We start from the raw sequence: 25,270 nt of genomic DNA, 5'->3' as shown, positions 1-25,270 counted from the left end.
AGGATATAATAATATTCAATCGCGGACCCTGTGCTTCTGAAATTCAAATATTTTCCATATTCCATATCCTTCCTGCCACACACTCATAATTCTATTTCTTTGAATCTAAGCTTCCATATAGTCTGTCGCATTTGTAATTGTGTGCATGGGCACAGCTTGGGAAGCAATCCGATTTTCCTGCAATAAAAGCCGCTTAGCTGAACAACAAACCTCATCACTGGAATACCAAAATTTTAAATAAATTGGAAATTGCGGTTTTGAACGTTGTAACAGCCGTGCAATTAATTTTAAATGCTTTGATGTCAATTGATTACACTACAGTTTTCGGGCAGGTATTTAGCCGACAGTGAAACAAGGCTAAAGCGAACAAATATTGCTACAGTTACTTCATGGAAAATTCGCTTTTCTTCACTTTCAAATATTCCATTTTAGCCCCGTCCCATTGTATTTTTGTTATACCCTTCACCATACTATGGAGGGTATATTAATATTGTCATTATGTTTGTGACTCCTCGAAATACTCATGTCGGACCCAACAAAGTATATATATTCTTGATCAGCGTAAAATTCGAAGTCGATTTAATGAGGTCCATCTGTCTGTTGCAATCACGCTATCTTTCGAACGAATTGAGATAGAAGGCTAAAATGTTGCACACATGTTTATTTTTCCAGTAGGCCGATTAAGGTAGGTCCACGTTTTCATATAGTCCCCATATAACGGTACCTCCCGATATTCGATATTTTGATGATTTTAGCGACATTATTTACCGGAATTGTTTCATATCTGTCATTTGAAGTTCTAAATAGATACTACAACCTATGACAGAAAATTATTTGGGCAGGTCCACGTCTTCGTATACCCCCATATAACTGTACCTCCCGATATTCGGTATTGTGATGATTTTAGCGACATTATTCACCGGAATTGTTTTAAATTTGGTATTTGAAGTTCTTAATGAAAACTACAGCATAAGGGAGAAATTTTTCGGTGCAGATCCACGTCTTCGTATAGCCCCCATATAATGGGTTCCTCCCTATATTCGGTATTTTGATGATTTTAGCGACATTATTAACCGGAATTGTTTCAAAATACGTATTTAGAGTTCGTAATGGGAACTACAGTCTATGACAGAAAATTGCCTATGCAGGCCCAGGCCTTCGTATAGGCAAAATATATCTGTACCTCCCTATATTCAATACCCACCGAAATTGTTTGAGATGTCGTATATGAAGTTCATAAGGGATGCTACAGTCTGTGACAGAAAATTGTCTACGCTGGTCCAGGTCTTCGCACAGCTCCGATAGATCAGTACCTCCCTATATACGACATTTTAATGATTTTAGCTATATTATGTGGTAATGGCTTATGACAAACAATGCCCATGTAGGTCCACGTCGTATAGACCCCAATATATCGGTTATATTCGGTATTTTTAAAATTTTAACAGAATTTTTTAAGGATTTTATTTTTTGAAAATTTCCAAATTCGTTGGAGGGTATTCAAAGTTCGGCTCGGCCTAACTTACTACTTGTTGTAACTTGTTTGTTATTATTATTGAATATTTTTGAACATAAATGCCCTCTCGTCGTGTAATTACATTTTCGCTTTCACACATTAATATTCTTGTTTTGGAAGTCCTTTACGTTGCCACGCCAACATCCACTTTATTATCCTTTGGTTTGTTTTGTTTTTATTTGAAAAATACCTCAGTAGATAAATTGTGTGTGTCGGTGTGTGTGTACATTTGAATTTGTGTCAGTGAATATTTCATTAACGCTGATGATGTTTTTGAATATTTTCAGGTGCCACGTCTCGATAGCTGTGAGGTCTGTTTGTGCATGGATGGTGAAATATTTTGCTGGTGGGAAAAATGCGGTAAGTTGTTGTAATTTTTTTTGTGGGCTTTGGCTTTAAATTTCTTCGTAATTTTAGTTTGTGCTTGCGTTGTGGTTGCGCTTTAGTGCAAAAGGTATTCTTCGGTTTTGTCGGACAATGCGGTTTTGGGTTTACTTTTCCTTGGGGATCCTAAAGAAATATTTAATAGTTAGTGATGGGAAAATAAATTATGAATAAATTGAGAATATTTTTCGGTAATAGTCATGGATGGATACAAAGAAAGATGCTAGTAAAACCTTCGAGAGAAATATTTTCTTAGAATTATAATTGCTTTTTCGGAATTTTTAAACCAGAAGATATTTTTAAATGACTGTTCCAGATAAGTTATAAATTTAGGTTTTTTAATTTTTATACCCTACAACATTATTATAAGTATGATTGGGCCAAAAATTATTTTACACCTCGGATAGGATCTTCCTATCTCGCCGAGATGAGTCGGTCCGTCCGTTTGTCCATGTTAAAATGGTTTTGGAGATGATCGCAAAATATTTTGGGGTTAAATGGGCCAAAAACAGAAATTATGAACCAATCCAATGAACCAACAAACCGACGCGGAAGTTGGAGTTCAGGGTTGGACAGACAGTCATCGGCCAATAAATAGCGGGTAAAATGAACGTAAACTTTAGCGTAAAAAAAAACGAAAATTTCTACTGAATCGCGAATTTTTGTAATCCCGGCAAATTTAATGTATATTAAAAGGTCACTTCTATCGGATATACAGGCCGAGATGAAAAAACTGCAACCAAATTCAGACTGCTGTCATTTCCAAACCACTCGCCCGACAGCTGTTCAAATTAATCCCGTGACAGCTCATTATATTGTTTACAAGCGTACAAAAGCATTTTGCTAAGAGTGTTCCAGAAAAAAAGTTATTCGTGATGGAATTCAATCGTGATAGTGTGATTTCTTTATATTTGGCTGAAAAACCCGCAAGTGGCTATCGTTACAGCACTCCAGCATTTAAATGTGAATAAATCGTTTGTGTCTCGTACCATCGCTCATTAACGTGATACTGGTAGCGTAGCCCGACGTCAAGGAAGTGGAAAGTAAATAAGCGACTTGATCGAAACCCGCGTCGCAGTGACCGAACTGAACATATCGCAATATTCCATTCGGAAAATATTGAAAAATGAGCTCGAGGTAAAGCCTTTGAAATTCCAAAAGTGCAAGAACTTACACCGATCTGTTGGAAAGACAATAGACTCAAAAGAGCTAAAGAGTTACTTAGCTTGGCCGAAAGTGGTAAAGTGCCGAATTTGGTTTTCTCCGGTGAGAGTTTTCTCATTTGTGGTCCAGCAGTTTGTAAACAAACAAAATGATAGTGTTTACTTGCCAAAGAGGTCAGCTGAAATGTGCACCTTCGGTTGGCCACCAGAACTCAAGAGCCGGCCATGGTGAAGGTGTGAGCGGCAATAACAGCCGATGGTCGCTCTCCGCTCGTATTAATAGACCGTGGCATCAGAATAAATGTCGAATATTATCGCGAAAATATTCTGGAGGGTCGCAATAATGGCGCGATCTTCACGAAATTTAGAATGGAGGTCGGGGTTGGGCCAGAATAGAACCCTGTTTTTTTTGGAGATGATCGCATAATATTTATGGACCAAAAACTGAAAGATTTCATGATTTTGCAGATGCTCTACAGGTCGCAATTATAGACCAATCGAAGCGGAAGTTAGCATGGGGCTAGAGCTTAGGGCTGGGCAGAAGCCTTCCAATTTTGATGATCATAGGGTAATATTTAGAGGGTGAAATAGACCATAACATTTCTGTTAAATAAAAGTCAAATTTTATATTAAACCGCGAATATTGTTAATATAGACGAACAGGTCAATTCTGACCGTTACGTAGATGCCGATAATAAAAATATCGGATATATATAGGGAAATATATACAATGTATATATATGAAGGAAGAGGATGTTAGCTAGAATGCTTATATCTCAAAAATTGCTGGACCGATTTCGACAAATTTTTTCAATTCAGAATGCCCTCTGCAAATACGGGAATAAAATAAAACGGATAAAACGATGCCAATAATGATGTTAATATAGATTTTGTACGATTTTGTGACATTTTTATTTTTTCATATTTTTTATCGCATGCGATTTTTATACCCTACACCACAAGGTGGTCAGGGTATTATGTCTTTGTGCATTTGTTTGTAACAGGCAGAAGGAAACGAGATAGACCCATAGTTCATTTTGATGATCTGCATAGAATCACATTCTGAGTCGATTTATGCATGTCCGTCCGTCCGTCTGTCCGTCCGTCCGTCTGTCCATGTATTTTTGTAAACAAAGTACAGGTCGCATTTATTGCCAGATCCAGATGAAATGTTGCAAAGATCTTTTGTTTGGCCCAAGGACAAACCCTATTGAAATTGGAGATAATCGGTCAAAATTTAGATATAGCTCCCATATATATCTTCGTCCGATTTGCTTTTTATTGTGCACCAAACGTGTAATATATGTCCAAATGGGATGGAATTTGGCACTTACGACCGAATTGAGTTTAGAAGCTAGTATGTCAAATGTGAAGATCGGTTCAGATATAGCTATAGTTTCCATATATATTATTCATCCGGTTTGTTATATTTGTTACCCACAGCCGTAATATGCACTCTGTAACTACGATATTCAGGGAAATATATCAAATACAGCTCAGAAATATCTTTGCCAAATTTTATCGAGATCGGTTCAGATTTTGATATAGCTCCCATATATATCTTTATCTGATTTCAAATTAATTGTGCACCAAATGGACAATACAATTCCGAATTTAAAAGATACAAATGCTTCGGCATATTTAGTTCTTTGAACCTTAAATTCTAAATATAATCATAGGGTGTATGATTGAATTCTCCCATAAAAACTTTTAATTGTTATGTGGAGCTCTACTTAATTAGCAAAGTGGTGTAGGGTATCATAAAGTCGGCCCCGCTCGACTTTAAGACTTTCTTTACTGGTTTCAATTTGACTTATAATATTGAAGTGTAAATTTTGTAATTTTTTTTCACCTTACAACACAGGTTGGGGTTATATATAGATTGCAATTATTGTCCGATCCTCACGACAATTTTCACAAGGCTAGGGTTAGACTCAGAAGGGCTAGGCCTGTTGTTTTTAAAGATGTCCGCAAGGCCTGTTGTTCTTATGATGTTCGCAATATATTTAGGGATTGAAATGGACCAACAAATAACAATGTTCCTAATTTTGTAGCCGTTATAGTGGTCACAAATAGAAACCAAACGGCACGAAATCTCGCATGAAGTTAGAGTAAGGACACTATTGTGTGAAAAAATATCAACATTAAAGGCAATATCCGAAATACACAAAAGGCGAACTTCTGGCTTTTTTATGCTGATTTCGTTGACGAATATAGCCATATATTGTAGACAAGCAAATGATATAGAAGAGTCTAAATTGGAGATACAGAAGAACCTCTTGGTTATGAAGATGATCGCAAAATATTTAGGGGTTCAAATGATCTAAAAACAGAAAAAAAAATCCTGATCACACATTTGAAGCCAATCGACACGCCTGAGAAGATAGTTAAGGACAGGGAAGAATTCCAGCATTTTGGATGACCATTGGATTATATTTGGCTGTAAAATGGACCACAACAACTTACAGCACGACGGAGTGCGTGAGTGTTGGGCAAATGTCCCTGGTCAACATGCTAAGGGTAACATCTGGGCAGTGATCCGTAACAAAATTTCAAAAGCGAAATCTTCGAAAATGGATTTGGACATAAGGGAGCTTTTAACATGTTGTAAACTTTGTTTACTTTTTTTTACTAATATCCTCCTCGGTAAACCTCAAAATAAACGATTTGAAAACGTTTTGCTTCGTAACATAAATATTTTCCTATTATTATTTTTGAAAAAGAAAAAAACTTGAATAATACATATTTATAACCTTGAAAGCTAGTACCATGTATGAAATTTTTATTAAAAAATATTGTCAAACTGAGCATTTTGAGTACTAACACGAACACAAACTATTGCAACGAATCTAAAATTTTAAGAGTTTCTGCAAAAATTCCAACAAATCATCATTTTACAAGTATGACGTCAAAACAAAAATATTCTTCATCGAATTTTACTATAAGTCACCAAGGAAATGAAATCTCTATTTCCGTTGAAAGCCAAAATATTTTTGCATCAATCTTTCGAAGAAAAACCGCAAACATTTCTAAATTTTTTGATCAAATTTCCCCGAACTATTTAGGTTTTTCCAATTTTTTTCATTATTCGGCTTCCATTACTCTAAACATGTGTCTTTCTTTGTGACATGTGTTTCCGTTCTTTTGTATCCCCCCCCTTGTAAATCATAATTTTTGACATTTCAACAAAATTATTTATAATCTTTGCAACCCCATAACATTTTGATTGACAGACGTTTAATATATCCTTTACCCTTCCTCACATTTATTTTCGTTGCAGACAAGAAAGCGCAAACGAGCCAAACGCCACGATATGATGACTATTCCACACCATATGGGGAATCTTCGACAGTGAGGATACAGCCCAATGAGAAGTCCACAATTAGAACTACTCTCAGGCCAATGAAGAAGCCGAAAATTAACAAAACCTATAAATTTGGGCAAAACGACGGCGAGGAGGATGATGATGATGATGATGAGGATAGTGTAGCTGCTGATTATGTCGGAGATAATGAATATGATGACAGTACGTATAGGTATGGTAAAAGCCCCTACAAAAACCATCACAGTAAACAGCAAATGGCCAAAAAGAAACATCGAGAAGAAAAAGAGGAGCAAAAACGCAAGGAAGCATTAGAGCTTAAGGAAAAGCAAATGAAAATGAAAAAGGAAAAACTAAAGAAGCAGCAGCAGACACAACAGCAACAACAGCAGCAGCAGCAACATAAAACCAACAACAACAACAATAACGATCACCACTATCATCATCCAGAACATCACACATCTGGTGCCGGCTCCAGTAAAATTCTTAATTTTCCCGAAAATCTGCCCTCCGTCCTGTACTACGACTACAAAACGGAAGAGCATCAACATCACCAACATCAGCACCGGGAACAGCATCTAAAGCATCAGCATGAAAAGGAGCTGAAACATCGTCAACATTCGGCCAATAGTCATCATCATGAATATGGAAGCAGCAGTAGTAGCAGTGGTGGTGGTGGTGGAGTCGGTGGTAGTGGCGGTCAAGATTTTAATATGGACACGTCTGTGACAATGCCAGCTGTTGCCACCTCACAACAACTAGTGGAGTCGTCATCATCGTCTGCCTATGGCCGGAATAATGTTCGTGGCGACGACAATGATGGTGTCTTACACCGACAACAACACCAACAACCGCCATCATCTGCAAAATTCCTGGGAAACGGAAATGACAACATTTACAATGGGGATTTACAAACGGATAGTGACATTTTGCCCGAACCTCCGACTAAAAAGCCCAAATTATCGTCTATTGACACAGCAAACGAGGAGGCATCAGCTGCAGAAACACCGCATTCAACCACTCTGCCGTATCGTTTGTCAACTCTCTCCGCCACATCGGCGGGTTCAACGAATATCACAACACGACCGCTAAAGGTATGTAAATGAATCGTTTGTTTTTTTTTTTTCTTTTTTTTTTGTCATTTAAAATTGTTTAACTTTTATCCGGCTTGAAATTGGAAAATTTCGGATGCCAATTTCGTGTTGGTATCCAAGGTAGGCGAGGAAACGGGGGGAGGGGGTGCGAAAATGTTATTGCGGTCATCATGTTAACATTGTACAAAAAAATTAATATACCATATATTGTAAGGCCAATATGGCGGTATAGATAATCGGAAACACTACTCACACGGGCGGGAGGGTAGAACTGCATCTCCTGTCTACCAGAGGATAAATGTATAGTAGTCTTTCTTTAAAGAGGACTCTCAGAGGGGCTCGGTCATTAAAAGTCCTGAACAAGTTTTTAAGTATATAGAAAATATTAATAAGCATTTTGCCTGTAGGAGACCTTTAAAATGGGGGTTTCTATTTAAGACAAAAGTTTTTTGTTGGTAGTAGGATTTGTTAGGGCTCTTCTGTTTAAAAAGGGTCTTCTGTCTGTAAAACAAATTTCTTATATTGGTGAGAGATATTCATTTCCAAGAAGGTTCTTGAATAAGTATTTTTTCTATAAAATCGTTATGAAAGAGCTTTGGAACGCCTTCTAGTTTCAAAAGAGCGATTAAAGGTTTTTTTTTAAGATATATAAGTTATTGTATTCACAGAAAAGCTGTTAAAGGTCATCTGTTCATGGAAAAGCTTTTTAAGGTATTTAATATCTTAATAAGTGTTAAGAGGTCATATATCTAGAACAAAGCTTTTATGGCTCTTCTATTGGGATAAGGGCTGGTAGAGAGCCAAAAATCTTATCTCGCAAGAAAATCCTCGAAGCCTCGAACGAAAAAGTATAAACTAAGCACACGTATTCTCTCCCGATTTTCATTTATCATATTAGCAAAGCGAGAGAGTCTCTTACCACTACTAATGTATATATTGTTAGCAAGACATATCACCACAGAAGAGCTATAAAGGTATTTTCAATCTCTCTCTCTCTCTGTGCATTGGAGAGCTGTTTAATGAATTTTATCTAATGAAAAGCATTGAAGGCAATCTTTTTTTAACAGAGCTTTCAATAGCTTTCTAAAGGCAGAATAGCTGAGGATGAGCCATTTGAGGCTTTCTGAAAAAAGAAAGTTAAGCGTTTTAAAGGACTTCTCTACGCAGCTCTACATTGAAACGGTGTTCTCTAAACGGTGTTCTCCTAATAAAAGACCCAACAAAGATCTTGTTCTCCATTATTGTACTTAGAAAGACCTTCTCTCCATAGGTATGTTTTCAAAAGTTATCCCTCCATGCAGAGCTTTAAACGTTATTATATCTATAGAAGAGCTGCAAAAGGTCTTATCTTCGCAAAAGAGTCGCATAAGGTCATATATTCTCTCCAAATGAAAGGCCTTCTTTTCATAGAAGAGTAATGAGAAACATTCTCTATATGGAAAGCTGCATAGAGCTGTACATTTAATTTCCCTTAGGAGTCTTGTAAAAGTCATTCTCTCCCTAAAAGATTGGTAAAAAACTTCCCTCCAGAGAGGAGCTTTAATGGTGTTTAATACATAGAGGTAAAGATAATATTTAGGTAGAAGAGTTAAAAAAAAATTCGCCATAGGAGTCATGAAAAGGTCGTTTTTCCTTAGAAGCCTTATTAAAGGCCTTCTATCCAAGGAAGATTCTTAAAAATAGTATCTGAATGGGAGAGTTTTAAAAAGGTTATTTCTGCTTAAACCGGCTTTAAAAGCCTTCTCTCCATAGAAGAGCCGTAAAGGCATATTACAAATTTAAGTCTAGTAAAAGTCCATCTCTCCAAGGAGAGTTATTGAAAATGGTCTCTCCATAGATGTTAACTTTATAGAAGGTTTTTTCTTCGTAGGAGGGTCATATGGATGATTTCCTAATGTACAGGGTGAGATAAAAAAAAACAGCAACAAAGTCAAATGACATAATTTTTATATATTGCCTAAATTTTATTGAATGGAAGCAAAAATTGTCGGAAATAGCATCAATTGTTAAAATAACTTTAGACTTGTACGAATTGGTCACCTTTGGCTCGAATTATAGACCAATGAAACCGTCACACGCTGCCCGAATTATGCTCTGAGGTATTTTGGTTCATTCTCAGCGAAGCGCTTGCTTGAGATGACCAATACTTTGGTATTTTTTAGTGCCAACCTTTCTTTCTAAAATACTTCAGACACGATAGTCCAACGGATTGATATTAGGAGACTTTGGTGACAATTGTGCGCTGGAAATAGAGCTGGGAAACTTATTTTGTAACCATTCTTTGGTGGCGAGTGCTGAGTGCGATGGTGCTGAGTCCTGTTGGAATGTCCAAGATCTGCGGCCACAATGTATTATATTTCCAGCATATTTTCGCGATAATATTCGGCGGTTATTCTGATGCCACGCTCGATTAATACTAGTGGACAGCAACCATCGGCTGTTATGGCGGCCAACACCATCACCATAGCCGGCGCTTGAGTTCTGGTGGCCAACCGAAGGTGCACATTTTCAGCTGACCTCTTTGGCAAGTAAACACGATTATTTTGTTTGCTGGTCAGCAAACTGCTGGACAACGAATGTTTTCTCAAAGGAAAAGCCCAATTCGGCAGGTTACCACTTTCGGCCAAGCGAATCAACTTTATAGCTTTTTTGAGTATATTTTCTTTCTGTTGCGGTGTAAGTTCTTGCACTTTTTGGAATTTCAGCTCATTTTTTAATATTTGCCGAAGGGAATATTGCGATATGTTCCACTCACGAGCTATTTTTCGGCCCCTGCGACGTGGGTTTCGATTAAGTCGCTTCTTTACTTTTCGAACCATTTCTGCTTATGTTGCTGTTTTCTTTCGTCCACTTCTTTGACGTCGAGCTTCGCCACCAGTATCACGGTAACGAGCGATGGTACGAGACACAAACGATTTATTCACATTTAAATGCTGGAGTGTTCTAACCATAGCCACTTGTGGTTTTCCAGCCAAATATAAGTAAATCACACCATCACGCTTGAATTCCATCACGAATAAGTTTTTTTCTGGAAAATTCTCACCCAAAATGCTTTTGTACGCTTGTAAAAAAATATAATGAGCTGTCAATGGAATACTTTTAACAGCTGTCGAACGAGTGGCTTAGAAATGACTGAGGTCTGAATTTGGTTGTAGTTTTTTCATCTCACCCTAGGAACGGTAAAAGATATCATCTCCCCAGTAGACACGTTAAGGTGCTTGTTCCCCTAGAAGACATGGAAAGGCTCAAAATATGTTCGTTCTACAGTATGTCTGAAATAGAAGGCATTCTGTCTATAAAACACCTGTAGAATATTTAGCATAGGTACTTATGTCTTTTAGAGATCTTCTACCTCTACAAAACTTGACTTTTAGTTGTCTAAGGCATCTAAAAGTTCTTCAGACAGCAGAAAACTATTTGCGGGCTTTTTTATGGTGTGAAAGGTGTTTTATCTACAGAAAATCCGTAAAATGTCTGTAAAAAGCCTTCGGTTAACTGAAGACCATTAAAGAAACTTATGCCTGCAAAAGATCTATAAAAGGTTATTTGTCTCTGGGAAATCTTTCACAGCTTTTCTCTATACCGACGGCTTTTACAGAGTCCGCTCTAAAAGATCCTCCACAGAAGATTTGAGGAGGATTTCTTTCTCAAGTTTAACTATGAGGGGCATTCAGTCTCTAGAAGTCCCGAAAGATGTCGTTCATCTCTAGAAGGTCTTTAGAAGTGTTTCTGTCTGTAAAACTCGCTTTGGATTGACTTTTGTGCTAAGGAGACAAATTCCCTAACCATAGGAGATCTGTTGAAAGTTTCTTATCTATTGAACTTCCGTGTTCCCATCACAGAAGATCTGTTAAATATCTCTTAAGGGAGAACATCATCAAATTCCCTGCTTCGTTGAAGTTTAATAATAAAGGGAAACAGTGTCAGAATTCCCAAACGGCTCTGACATTCCTTAATAATTCGACATATGACAAGCAAGCAAATGAAGCGAATCATTGGCTGGGACTGACTGCCTTCATTTATAGATGATCTCTAGGAGGACTTTCAACTATAGAATGCATGCCAAAAAATCCCTATTTAAAGAAATCTTGTAAATTAAGGCCCAATTTCCAATTCTATCCCCAGAATCCCTATAGAAGTTCTGGTGTTCATATCAGACCTCTAAAAACCAAAGACCTGTTGATATTATTTTTATTTTTTTTTTCTTCGATAAAGTGTTCCATTTCTTTTTGTCGTCTGCCGTCGCAATATCTTCCCAGAATATTGCTTTAATTTCAATTAAGACCAAAGTCTCCCCCCACCGTATGGTAGTGGTAGGACAAAATTAACTAGATTAACAACATCCAGGAAGAACAATATTTTCATTTGTTTTCTTTCACTTGCGTTTGTCCTGCTGGCAATTAGCTTTTCAATCTTGGCACTGGGAGGCGAAGGCATAAATTCCTCTTTGCCGCCACAATTGTTGGCCTTGCTTGGCTGTTTGGCGCAGTTTATGCAAATAATTACTTAATCCCTTAATGTTATTCTTTCACCTTTTAATGTCCTTTTAGCTGGACAGCTCGTGTCCGTCTTTCTTTTTGTTCTGCCTTAATCTTTGCCATTTATTTGGAGATTTCATTCATTCACTTGTTCGGTCGTTCGTTCATTGCGTGTCATTGTTGTTAATTGTCGTTTTATCCGCTTTTATCTGCATACTAGGTTGCCACTCAGTCAGTCCGCCAGCCTTTCTGCCTATCATTCGTTGTTGTTCATTACTCTCAACACGTTAGCCTGAAATTCCATTCGACAGTTTTGTTCAGTCTTGTTTTTTTATCTTTTTCCCTGGACAATTTTTCTTTTTATACCCTCCACCATAATATGGAGGGTATATTAACTTTGTCATTCCGTTTGTAACTTCTCGAAATACTCATATCAGACCCAACAAAATATATATATTCTTGATAAGCGAAAAATTATAAGTCGCTTTAGCCATGTCCGTCTTTCTGTCTGTCTCTCTGTCCTTCTGTCTGTCTGTCTTTCTGTCCGTCTGTCTGTCTGTTATAATCACGCTATCTTTCGAACGAATTGAGATAGAAGGCTAAAATTTTGCACACATGTTTATTTTTCCAGTAGGCAGGTTATGTTTGTAAATGGGCCATGTAGGTTCACGTTTTCATATAGCCCCCATATATAAGTACCTCCCGATATTCGGTATTTTGATGATTTTAGCGACATTATTCACCGGGATTGTTGTAACTTTGGTATTTGAAGTTCGAAATGGATACTACAGCCTATGGCAGAAAATTTTCTGTGCAGGTCCATGTCTTCGTATAGCCTCCATACAACGGTACCTTCCGATATTCGGTATTTTGATGATTTTAGCGACATTTTTCATCGGAATTGTTTCAAATTTGGTATTTGAGATTCGTAATAGATATTACTGTCTATGACAGAAAATTGTCTTTGCAGGTACAGGTCTTCGTATAGCCCCCATATAACGGTACCTCCCAAAATTCGGTATTTTGATGATTTTAGCGTCATTATTTAACGGAAATGTTTCAAATTACGTATTTAGAGTTCGTAATGGAAACTACAGTCTGTGACAGAAAATTGTCTATGCATGTACAGATCTTCGTATAGGCCCCATATATCAGTACCTCCCTATATTCCGATATAACGGCACCTCCCTATATACGATATTTTGATGATTTTAGCTGCATTACTCACCGTTTATTTCAGGTTTCGAATTGATAATGGTCTATGACAAACAAGGCCTATGTAGGTCCAAGTCGTCTAGACCCCAATATAACGGCTATATTCGGTATTTTTAAAATTTTAACAGAATTTTTTAAGGACTTTATTTTTTGAAAATTTCCAAATTCGTTCCAAGTGGTGAAGGGTATTCAAAGTTCGACCCGGCTGAACTTACTGCTTTTAACTTGTTCTCTCTCTTTCTTATCCCTGGAGGTGAACATGGCCAACAACTACTCATCGAACAACGTTGATGATGAAATAACATTCAATTTCAATTATGTCAAACAAGGGGAAGTCAGGTTAAACTCCAACATTTTTTTGGACAATTGACCCCCACACTCCCTCGAAACAGCAGCAGTGCGATAACGATAAAAGCAAACTGACAAAGAAGATAAGTGTGTCAACAAGCATTGCTGTGATATTGTAATCCTCAAAGGAGATGACATTTACTTTTACGACAATGAATTGCTTGAATTCGTTGTGTGTGTGCGTGAGTGTGGTTGTGTAGGTGCGTGAGTTACATGTGCATGTGGTTGTGTTACGATGTTCATTTACATGATGTGCAGACGTATTTTTACATCCTGCAACATGGAACCGAACTAAAGTTGTCCAGCCTTTGCATGTTTCTTGCCAATGATCATTTGAGAAATATGGAACTTCGAAAGCAGATGGCCAATTGCAAAGGCAAATTGTTCAGCTAACATTGGAAAGTTCTGAGCAAAGCAATAACATTATTCCGGGGAATATTTCCCAACGGGAAACTGTTGGCGATTACATTTAATTCACATTTCTTCGGGGGTCTGGAACCGTTAAAATAAGGACAAAATATTAATGGTATAAAGCTTAAAATTCTTGTTAAAAGGAATTTTTCGAAAAGTAAAATGAAGCCTCTCCATCTATATATTTTTCTCCTTATGCGAAAATTGCTCTGGGGTGAATTTTTTAATGGCAGACCCTGAGAAGGCCCTCTATCTATAGGGTACATTCAGCCTTTTTTTAACCAAAGAATGAATTCTATTCATAGGAGATCCTGAATATAGAAGGTCTTCAAAAGTTATTCGCTCTATTGGTGTTTATAATATGGTCTTCCATATGAGAACCCGGGGAGACAGTTCTCTCTAGGAGACCCCAGGATGACTTCTATGTATAGAAAATATTCAGGAAGACGTCAATACGAGTCCTCAATGGGAACTTCCCCCTGCAAATCTCTGTAGTTGAATTAAGAATGGTCATCTATTTACAGGAAAACTTCAGACAACAATCTGACTTTCACAGGATAGCCTTAAGAAGACCTTTTTTAAAGAAGCTCTCCTCGTGTTTGGAACTTGCTGGATGACATCATAACACGTTTTTAGACCATTCCGCACCCTTTTAAAGTAACTTAAAAATGTTCCAAAAAATTCCGTCGAAAAATGCCACTCAAAGGAAACCCGTTTTATGGGGGTACGAAGATGTGGTCCTGCATAAGTATTTTTTGTCATAGGCGGTAGTACTCATACTTTTAATACGAAATTTGAAACAATTTCGGTTAAAAATGTCGTTAAAATCATCAAAATACCGAATATCGTAAAGAGATCTGTGTAAAATTTTAGTTTCCTATCTTAATTCGTTTTGACTCTAGCGCGATTACAACAGACAGGGCTTAGAATTTTAAGCTGATCAAGTATGCATATATTTTGTTTGGTGGATGGTATAAAAAGGACCTTACGAAGCTTGTCGGTTTATAAGAGTAAATAAATAGGTCTTTTGTACAGGGTTGCCCATATTCGACGGACCCATCCGGCAACGCCATAACTTTTGACAGAGATGTCACATCACTTAATGACATAGCATCAGTTTGCATAACGCGTTTGAAGCATCAGTCCAAGCAGATTTTTACCATGAACCAATAAACGCCACGCGAGCGTCATCGAAATGGCCGAAGATGACGAGCAATTTTGGAACAAAATTATCATGTCCGATGAAGCCCATTTCACATTGAATGGGACCGTAAATAAGCAAAAATGCCGTTTTTACGCCACTGAAAATCCTCAGAAGATTCAAGAAGTGCCTCTTCATGACAAAAAAAGTCACAGTTTGGTGCGGCGTTAGTGCGAAAACGGTCATTGGGCCGTTTTTCTTCCAAAATGAAAATGGCCATGCTGTTACCATCAAGAATCAATCGGGAGCGTTATCGCGACAGGATGACCAATTTTGTGATGCCAATTATTCGGCGAAAGCGTATGAGGCAGTTCTGGTTTCAACAAGACGGCGCTCCACCGCACACAAGTCGCATAACAATCGATTTTCTGAAGAATTTGTTTCCGGGGTCCGTCGAATATGGCCAACCCTGTATATAGGAGGTCTTCAGAAGATCTTCTAACTGTAGGGGTCTTTTAGAAGGTTCTCTGCCCATAAAATAACTTGGTAGAGTCATTATCTGTAGGTGATCGTACAGGGTCTTATATATGTGGGAGACTTTCAGGGAACTTCAAAATGGCTAAGACTTTCTTCAAATAGAGTTGCTTTGGAAGGTATTCGACATAAAAGGACCGTCACAAAAGGAACCCAGGCCCTAGGTTTTTTATTTTGAGTAGTTGGAAGGTCTTCTACGTAAAAGGACCTTCAAAATGTTTTCAACTTGATTATAAATCTTCAAAGTGGACAATCAGAAACTATATTAGACCTCCAGAAGATTTATTTAATGCGTAGGAGATTTGGGGAAATTTTAAATTAGAGGTTTCCGGAGGGTCTATTATTTAGAGAATACCGAGTATGTCTATCCACCACACCATTTCCGTCTATTGCAGTCCTTCAAAAGCTCGTTCACCACCAAAGTAATTTGAGAGGGTCATTTATCTATAGAAGACCTTTAGATGGTTTTCTATCTATAGGAGACCTATAGATGGTATACGAAGGTCAATTGATCTGTCATATCTAGAAATTCTTTGGAAAATCTGTTGGATGTCTATCGAGGGAACAATATTTATACCCTACAACACTATGTGTTGGGGGTATTATAAGTTTGATTGGGCCAGAATTTATGTAACACCACGAAATATTGGTTTCCCATAGTTGAGTCGATCTAGCTATGTATGTCCGTCCGTCCGTCTGTCCGTCTGTCCATGTTAATTTGTAATCACGCTACAGGTCGCAATTATGGCCCGATCCTTACGAAATTTTGCACGAAGGTGGGGTTAGGGTCAGAATAGAAGCCTATTTCTTTTGGAGATGATCGCCAAATGTTTAGGGGTTGAAATGGACCAAATACGGAAACAAATTCGGATTTTGCAGTAGCTATACAGGTCGCAATTATAGCTATACAGGTCGCAACCCAATAATAAATGGTAATCTTTTGCCACTTCTGACAGATTATAGGTCTTTGGGAAATATTGGTTCCAGATCTAGGAACACCATTTAAGTGCAACATCTACCAATAAATTGGAAATGAGCAAATTAGTTTAAGTTGCTATTATTCGAAAATTAGAGAACGGAACCTGATGGTTTTCTTTTATTATTTGTCACAATATCTTGTGGAATTCTTTCGAGTATCTCGCCTATATAAACTGTATCGTTTATTATAGTGTTGTAGGGTATCCAACGGTCGGCCCCGCCCGACTGTAGCCTTTGCTTACTTGTTTTACATAATTTTGAGATGGTCAAAATATACTCTTATTTATCACATAATTTGGGGACGTTTAACAGTCTCTCTACATTAGTGGAATAGTCCGAAAGTCTTCTACTTTAGAACATTCCTCATTTATAGGAAAATTTCGGATGGTCTTTCGTCTATTGGACCTCTTTCCATAGTCTCGCCTAAGAAAAGACTATCAAAAGAATATCGGCTTAATTCAGGTTTAGTAAACACTCTTGGATTTTTTGAATTTTTTCCAGATGTAGCTATTCATATGGTTAATCCCGTAACTGATCGGGACTGACCCGGATGCCTGGTCCAAGATCCGGTTTAGATCCGGACCTACTAATCATCTGAAAGTTAATGAAAATACCTATCCAACAAGTGGTAACATAATTATTAATAATAGTTCAGGAGATGCATCAAAATTAATGCTTTTTTAGACCCGGATTTTTTAAAAATTCCCCTAAAACTCAAAAAAGACCCGTTTTTGGGATTCCAAAAAATGCATCACATTGTCTTAAAATCATGTTGTCCGGGTTTAAAGAAACATACCTATTTATCCAGGAAAGGTGATAGCATTTTGGATAGGTTGGAGTGCAAACTATATAACAAATATCCAGGTAGTCGGTCGGTCCGAAAAAAAAAAAAAAACTTTCCCGCAATCAGGGTACTTGAAACCATTTCAATAAAATTGGACAGTTTTTACAAGACTAGAGTTCTTCCAGAAGGTCTTATATGAGAAAGGATTCGAATCAAGTTATTTTACATATATAAGACCCTCAGAAGTTATCCCATCCATAGGATGACACTTCAAAGGTATTTTATCCACAAGATACATTCAGTACGGAACTCTTTAGAAGATGTTGTATTTAGTAAAGCCCTCCTAGAAATGTTCCATGGATGCATCACAGTTCGGAGAATGGTTGTCTGCCTGATGAAGATTCTCCCAGCACTTCTAACTATTGAAATTCACAATTTATTCCCTTCTATTTTAAACCTCTTCTCTGTAATAGACATTTTCGTGGCTCTTCTATTTACAAAAATCCATTTGGAAGATTCCTTCATAAATGCCTAAATTTATTAAGCCCCATTACCATATCGCTTCGATTATCCCTTGACCCACCCATATTCCTCCCGTAATAAGAGATCAAATTAAATCCCATCGAAATGATATCCATAATAACCTAATCTAAAAAAAAAAAATGCCAATCCTTTTAAATTTGCCTATTAAACGACAACAATGAAAAAGGATTCCGACGAATACATTCAAAGCAAACAAAGAATCACATTATTAACACAAATAGTAGAAAAGTAATTTTCTTTATTTACAAACGTGTCATCGGGGTTATGTTGATCCAACAGATTTTCCAATTTCCAATCAACATAGAAATAGTTTTTGATTTAAATACGAAACAGTTGTTGTGATGAATTTTGTATTTAAATAAATATCCTTTAGGTTAAACGGTATGCTCTCAAGTCATGGGGGGAGTCCAAAAGGTCAGGAGTGGATGGTTGGTTGTTTCCAGCAATTTGGGATGAAGGGAAAAGTTGGGGGAAAAAGAAAGGAATTAAATGAGAAGTGATACTGTGGTGCAATGAAAAACATTACGCCTTTCACACAGTAGAAGTTTAATTCACCGAGTTTCACCAAAGGGAAAAATTCGGTTGAATATGAAAAAATTTATCCAATTTGCGCTGATATTACATATACAGGGTGAGATAAGAAAACTTTAACAAAGTCAAATGCCACATTTTTTTTTTTTTTTTTTTAATTTTATTATTATAATTTTAAAATAAATTTAGATGTGTTAGAATTGATCACCTTTGGCACGAATTATGGCCTTCAAACGGCCAATGAAACCGTCACACGCTGCCCGAATGTTGTTCTGTGGTATTTTGGCCCATTCCCGGCGAAGCGCTTGCTTGAGGAAATTGACACTTTGGTATTTTTTAGTGCCAACCTTGCTTTCCAAAATACTTAAGACACAATAGTCCAACGCATTGGTATCCGGAGGTTTTTGTGGCCATTGTGCGCTGGAAATGAAGCAAGGAATCTCATTTTGTAACCATTCTTGCTGAGTTCTTTTGGGATGTCTAAGGTCTGCGGCCGAAATGTTTGCGTGCCCAAGGCTTTAATACACCCTCCAGAATATTTTCGCGATAATATTCGGTATTTATTCTGATCGACCGTGGGGTCGATTAATACGAGCGGAGCCCACATCATCACCATGGCCGGCGCTTGAGTTCTGGTGGCCAACCGAAGGTGCACATTTTCAGCTAACCTCTTTGGCAAGTAAACACGATCGTTTTGTTTGTTTACAAACTGCTGCACAACGAATGTTTTCTCATCGGAGAAACCCAAATTCGGCAGTTCCCCACTTTCGACCAAGCGAAGCAACTCTTTAGCTCTTTTGAGTCTATTTTCTTGCAGTTGCGGTGTAAGTTCTCGCACTTTTTGGAATTTTAATGGCTTTACCCCGAGGTCATTTTTCAATATTTTCCGAATAGAATATTGCGATATGTTCAGCTCACGAGCCATTTTTCGGCCACTGGGATGTGGTTATCATTAAAGTCGCTCCTTTACTTTTCGAATCATTTCTGCTGATGTTGCTGTTTTTTTCCTTCCACTTCCTTGACGTCGGGCTACGCTACCAGTATCACAGTAACGAGCGATGATACGAGACACAAAAGTCGCTTTATTCACATTTAAATGCTGGAGTGCTCTAACCATAGCCACTTGTGGTTTTCCAGGCAAATATAAAGAAATCACACTATCACGCTTGAATTCCATCACGACTAACATTTTTGCTGGAAAATTCGCTTGTAAACAGTATAATGAGCTGTAACTGGAATAATTTTAAAAGCTGTCGGATGAGTGACTTAAAAATGACAGCAGTCTGAAGTTGGTTGCAGTTTTTTCATTTCACTCTGTATAGTAAACAATAACAGTAAAATCGGTTAAAGATATAAATGGAAGCTATATTCAAATCTCGGTTCAGATTTGACTTTACAAAATTTGGCAGAGGTATTTTCGAGCTGCATCTAATGTCCGGTATTAAATATCGTTGTTTGTTTGGAGTATTATGCACGTAAGGAACTTTAACTCCAAATCCGATGAAACATATATGGGTGCTATAGCTATATTTGAACCGATTTTCACAAAATTTGGCGTACTTTCTTCTAGACTGAAATAGGTCGGATGTGCCAAAAATTAGGTCATTTAGACTGATATTGCCCATTTGGTGTACAATTAAACCGAAATCGGTGGAAGATATATATGGAAGCTATATCTAAACTTGATCCGATCTGGATAAAATTTGGCAGAAGTACTTCTGGTCTGTATCTGATATAGGATACCAAATATCATACTTGTGGAGTGCATGTTACGCATACATGTTACTTTAACTCTAAATCGGATGAAACATATACATGGGAGCTATAGACATATTTGAACCGATTTTTACCAATATTTTAAGTACTTGTGCCTGGGTTGAATTCCGTTGTATGTGCCAAAATACAGGTGAATTGGGCTGATACCTGTATCTGATATAGGATACTAAATATCATACTTGTGGAGGGCATGTTACGCATGTGAGTAACTTTCACTCTTAATCGGATGAAATATATACACGGGAGCTATAGACATATCTGAACCGATTTTTACCAATATTTGAAGTACGTGTGCCTGGGTTGAATTCCGTCGTAAGTGCCAAAATACAGGTGAATTGGGCTGATACCGTTCATTTGGTGCACAGTTAGCCTGCTTGAAGATATATATGGGAGCTATATCTAACTGGATGCTAAATGCGACTTGCATTTTGTTCACAAAATGGGCAGACGGACTGACATGTATAAATCGACTCAGAAAGTGATTCTATGAAGATCCTCAAAAGAAACTATGATTTTACATGTTAAAAACAAATGCACAAAAGCAATATGTGGTGTAGGGTATAAAATGGATTCTTAAAATTATCTTCGATCATTTCAATTTTAAAAAATAAAAATTTAGATTAAAACTGGCATGCGGGGAATGGAAAAGAATAAACAAAATCTATGCAAAAATTACAAAAAAATCGGATTAATTATAATTTCGGAGACCACCACCTGGATGCCTTGAAGAAGCTTTAACTCTGGCTAGGATCTCTGATTTCTCTTCAGAAAGGCGGGGAAATAAAGGGAAATCGGAGATGAACGAAGGAATTCCGAATCTGGCGGAATCACAAAATTTCGGTCTCGTCTCGAATCTGTCTAAATAAATTGCCTATGCCTTCTCATATTTATACAGAATAACTCCCCTCCCCGCATTTTTATACCCTACACCACAAGGTGGTCAGGGTATTATGTCTTTGTGCATTTGTTTGTAACAGGCAAAAGGAAACGAGATAGACCCATAGTTCCTTTTGATGATCTGCATAGAATCACTTTGTGAGTTGATTTATGCATGTCAGTCCGCCTGTCCGTCCGTCCGTCCGTCCGTCTGTCCATGTATTCTTGTGAACAAAATGCAGGTCGCATTTATTATCCGATTGAGATGAAATTTTGCACAGATCATTTGTTTGGCCCAAGAACCCTATTGAAATTGGAGATAATCGGTCAAAATTTAGATATAGCTCCCATATATATCTTCGTCCGATTTGCCTTTTATTGTGCACCAAACGTGTTATATCAGTCCGAATAGTATGGAATTTTGCACATACAAACAAATAAGTATGCCAAATTTTATCTAAAGCGGTTCAGATATAGCTATAGCTCCCATATATATTGTTCATCCGATTTGTTATTTTTGTCCTCCGCAGCCGTAATATGCACTATGTAACAACAATATTTGGGGAAATATATCAAATGCAGCTCAGAAATACCTTTGCTAAATTTTATCGAGATCGGTTCAGATTTGGATATAGCTCCCATATATAACTTCGTCCGATTTACCATTTATTGTGCACCAAACGTCTAATATTTTTCCAAATGGGATGGAATTTGGCACTTACGACCGAATTTAGTCTAGAAGGTAGTGTGCCAAATTTGGTGAAGATCTGTTCAGATATAGTTATAGCTCCCATATATATTGTTCATGCGATTTATTGTATTTGTTACCCACAGCCGTAATATGCACTCCGTAACAACGATATTCAGGGAAATATATCAAATACAGCTCAGAAATATTTTTGCCAAATTTTATCGAGATCGGTTCAGATTTGGATATAGTTCCCATAAATATTTTTATCCGATTTCAAATTAATTTCGCACCAAATGGGCAATACAAGTCCGAATTTAAAAGATACAAATGCTTCGGCATATTTAGTCCTTTGAATTTTAAATTATAATTATAATCATAGCGTGTATGATTGAATTCTCCCATAAAAACTTTTAATTATTAAGTGGAGCTCAACTAAATTAGCAAAGTGGTGTAGGGTAGCATAAAATCGGCCCCGCCCGACTTTAGGACTTTCTTTACTGGTTATATTCTAATTTAATAACTTTTATATTCCGCACAAAATGACAACACATGTCTACACTAAATGCCTTCATTTTCTCTAACCGCACCCCTCACCCCTGCAAAACTCCACATTATACCCCAAATGCGATGACTTTATCTGAACTTATCATTCCGCACGCCATCCCTTTTTTTGGCACACACTCGATTACCCAACAAAGAAAATGAATATGAAACTATTCACATTTGTTAAGAAACAAAGTTTCTTTTTGAAGGAGTGATGGGGGGAGCGAGGCCGGGCAACTATACACACCTACCCATAAAGATTATAGGCCCTCAAGGAACCAATTAAATTGTGGTTAAGCATAAACTAAAAACGTTTTCATTTTAATGTGTATGTGTGCCTGTGATCGTCTATGTATGTTTGTGTATATAGCCATCATCTTAAGCTGAGTTTCTATCGCTACTCCACTGAGCTCTAAATTGCCGAAAACCAGTGGTGATACTGCTGGTGGGCAATTAAGTGTTTGAATATTTAATGGCCACCGGGTATGGTGTATATGTATTTTGGGACAAGGCAATTTGCAACAACATCTTTTTTAATGGCACCCCCTCCGACTGCCTGTCGTCATTGCTCCCCGGAGGACATTGATATCACAAAGTATTGTACATAGATAGTGCTGTGTGGAATTTTTAAATATTTTATTAAAATTAAAAGTTTTGAAATTTAACTTATATGCAGATACATTAAAGAAAAATTGGAAAATAAACCATTTTGGAAAAAGAAATATTTAGGGTGTCCCAAATAGAACGTAATTTTTAAATTTTAAATAAAAAACAAATATTAAAAAAAATTAACATTAATATATCGTAAATTAGACAAAAAGAGGTTATGTATGGAAGAAGATATGATGTAGATGGCCGCGGTGGCCTTGCTGGCACGCGATCTTTTAATGAAATTATCAATGACCTCTTTTAAGGCTTAAATCGTTGTTGGCTTAATTGCTTGAACCTCCACTTAAAAAAAGAAAAAAACTTATGGTGTTAAATCGAACAATCTTTGTGGCCATTTATGGTCCCCAAAACTCAACATAACACGACCAGGAAATGAGTTATGCAGTAATTGAATTGTTACTCGGGTCTCTTTCTCTCTATCTGGCAACATACCATTGACATGCATTGCATAACACAGAGGAACAAAAAATAAAATCCAGGAGGCCTTTCCTTATATATATCTCCTTGAGGGGGTTTTTCATCTAAAGTAGACCTTCACAAGGTATTCAAGGTGTCTTTCAAAAGGGTTTCTAAATATAGTGGATCTTCGAAATGTCTTTTATCTATGGGACACTTCAGAAGGCTTTCAATCAAAAGAGGGGTTTCTTCCTACAGAAGACTCTTAAAAGGTCTTTTATCTTTATCTCTATTGGCGATCTTGAAAAGGTCTTCTATATAAAATCTTTTATCCATAGGGGACCTTCAGAAGGTCTTTTATCCATAGGAGATCTTTAGAAAGTCCTTTATCCATAGATGACCTTGAAAAGGTCTTCAATACATATAATACCTTCACAAGGTCTTCTATCCCTAGGTGATCTTCAAAATATCTGCCGTCAAAAGGTCTTCTTCTATCCATAGGGGACCTTCAAAAGATCTGCTATCCATAGGAAGCCTTCAGAAGGCCTCCCATCCATAGGAGACCTATAGAAGTTCTTCTATCCTTAGGAGACCTTCAGAATTTATTCTATCCATAGGAGATCTTTAGAAAGTCCTCTATCCATAGATGACCTTGAAAAGATCTTCAATACATATAATACCTTCACAAGGTCTTCTATCCCTAGGTGATCTTCAAAATATCTGCCTTCAAAAGGTCTTCTTCTATCCATAGGGGACCTTCAAAAGATCTGCTATCCATAGGAAGCCTTCAGAAGGCCTCCCATCCATAGGAGACCTATAGAAGTTCTTCTATCCTTAGGAGACCTTCAGAATTTATTCTATCCATTGGAGACTATCTGAAAGTCTTCTATCCATTGGAGAACTTCAGCATGTCTTCTATCCATAGGAGACTCCCAGAAAGACTTATATTCATAGGAGATTTTCGGAAGGTCTTTTATCCATAGGAGACCTTCAGAATGTCTTCTATCCGTGGGAGACCTCCAAAGGTCTAATATCCATAGGAGATCTCCGAACGTTTTTATCCGTAGGGTACCTTTAGAAGGTCTTCAATCCATAGGAGTTCAGAAGGTCTTCTATCTAAAGGAGTCCAGCTTATCTATAGGAATCCATAAAAGACCCTCCAAATATCTTTTATCTATTGGAGACCTTCACAATGTCTTATATTCTTAGGAAACCTTCAGAAAGTCTTCTATCCATAGAAGATCTCCGGAAGGTCTTCTATCCATAGGAGACCGGAAGGACTTCTATTTATAGAAAACTTCAGATTAGACCTTTAGTGTAAGAAATCTGAAATTTGGTGTGAGGGTCTTGGTATTTGGTATCATGTGAACGGATGGTGGTAACATCTTGAAATTTTGTATGAGAATCAATTCTTGGAAATGGGGTCAATGTTAGGAAGTGGCTTTGAAAATATGTACAAAAGAAGTTGTTTTGGAAATGTGTACTACAAGTACACGAAAAGTACTAAATAGTACTAAATTTGGTACAATTTGGTATTGGGTAAATAGACAGAATTTGAAATCTTAAATTTGTTATAACGGTCGCTTTTCAAGTATAGCCTGGACATATGAAGGTAGTTTTGGAAATATGTACTGTAATTGTGTAAGAAGTACAGAATGGCACTCTATTTGGTATTGGGTGGTGGGATACAATTCTGAAATTTGATGTTTAGATCACTGATGAATTCTGTGTTTGGGATTTGGTGGTGGTTTGGAAATGTGCCCTATATTTGTACGAAAAATACTAAATGGTACTAAATTAGAAAATCTTTTAAAAAAGTTTTATATCTGGCAGAGCAGAACACAACCCGCAAATTTAAATCCAAATATTCGGAAACC

The 25,270-nt window shown here is 37.2% G+C and overlaps 1 protein-coding gene across 4 annotated transcripts in view; it reads left to right on the top strand.

Annotated features, from left to right (window-relative positions):
- Positions 1 to 25,270, top strand: part of LOC101900562 (homeobox protein 13) — a 124,312-nt gene that overhangs the window by 66,659 nt on the left and 32,383 nt on the right. For all 4 annotated transcript variants that reach the window (XM_005185470.4, XM_059131021.1, XM_059131019.1 and 1 more), the window contains exons 4-5: positions 1,804 to 1,876; positions 6,344 to 7,479. In XM_005185470.4, coding sequence (XP_005185527.1) covers positions 1,804 to 1,876; positions 6,344 to 7,479 — 1,209 coding nt within the window. The remainder of the gene's footprint in view (positions 1 to 1,803; positions 1,877 to 6,343; positions 7,480 to 25,270) is intronic.

Source organism: Musca domestica, unplaced genomic scaffold, assembly GCF_030504385.1.
Source record: "Musca domestica strain aabys unplaced genomic scaffold, Musca_domestica.polishedcontigs.V.1.1 8, whole genome shotgun sequence".
NCBI classification, from domain to species: domain Eukaryota; kingdom Metazoa; phylum Arthropoda; class Insecta; order Diptera; family Muscidae; genus Musca; species Musca domestica.
This window is presented reverse-complemented; position numbering and strand designations above follow the sequence as displayed.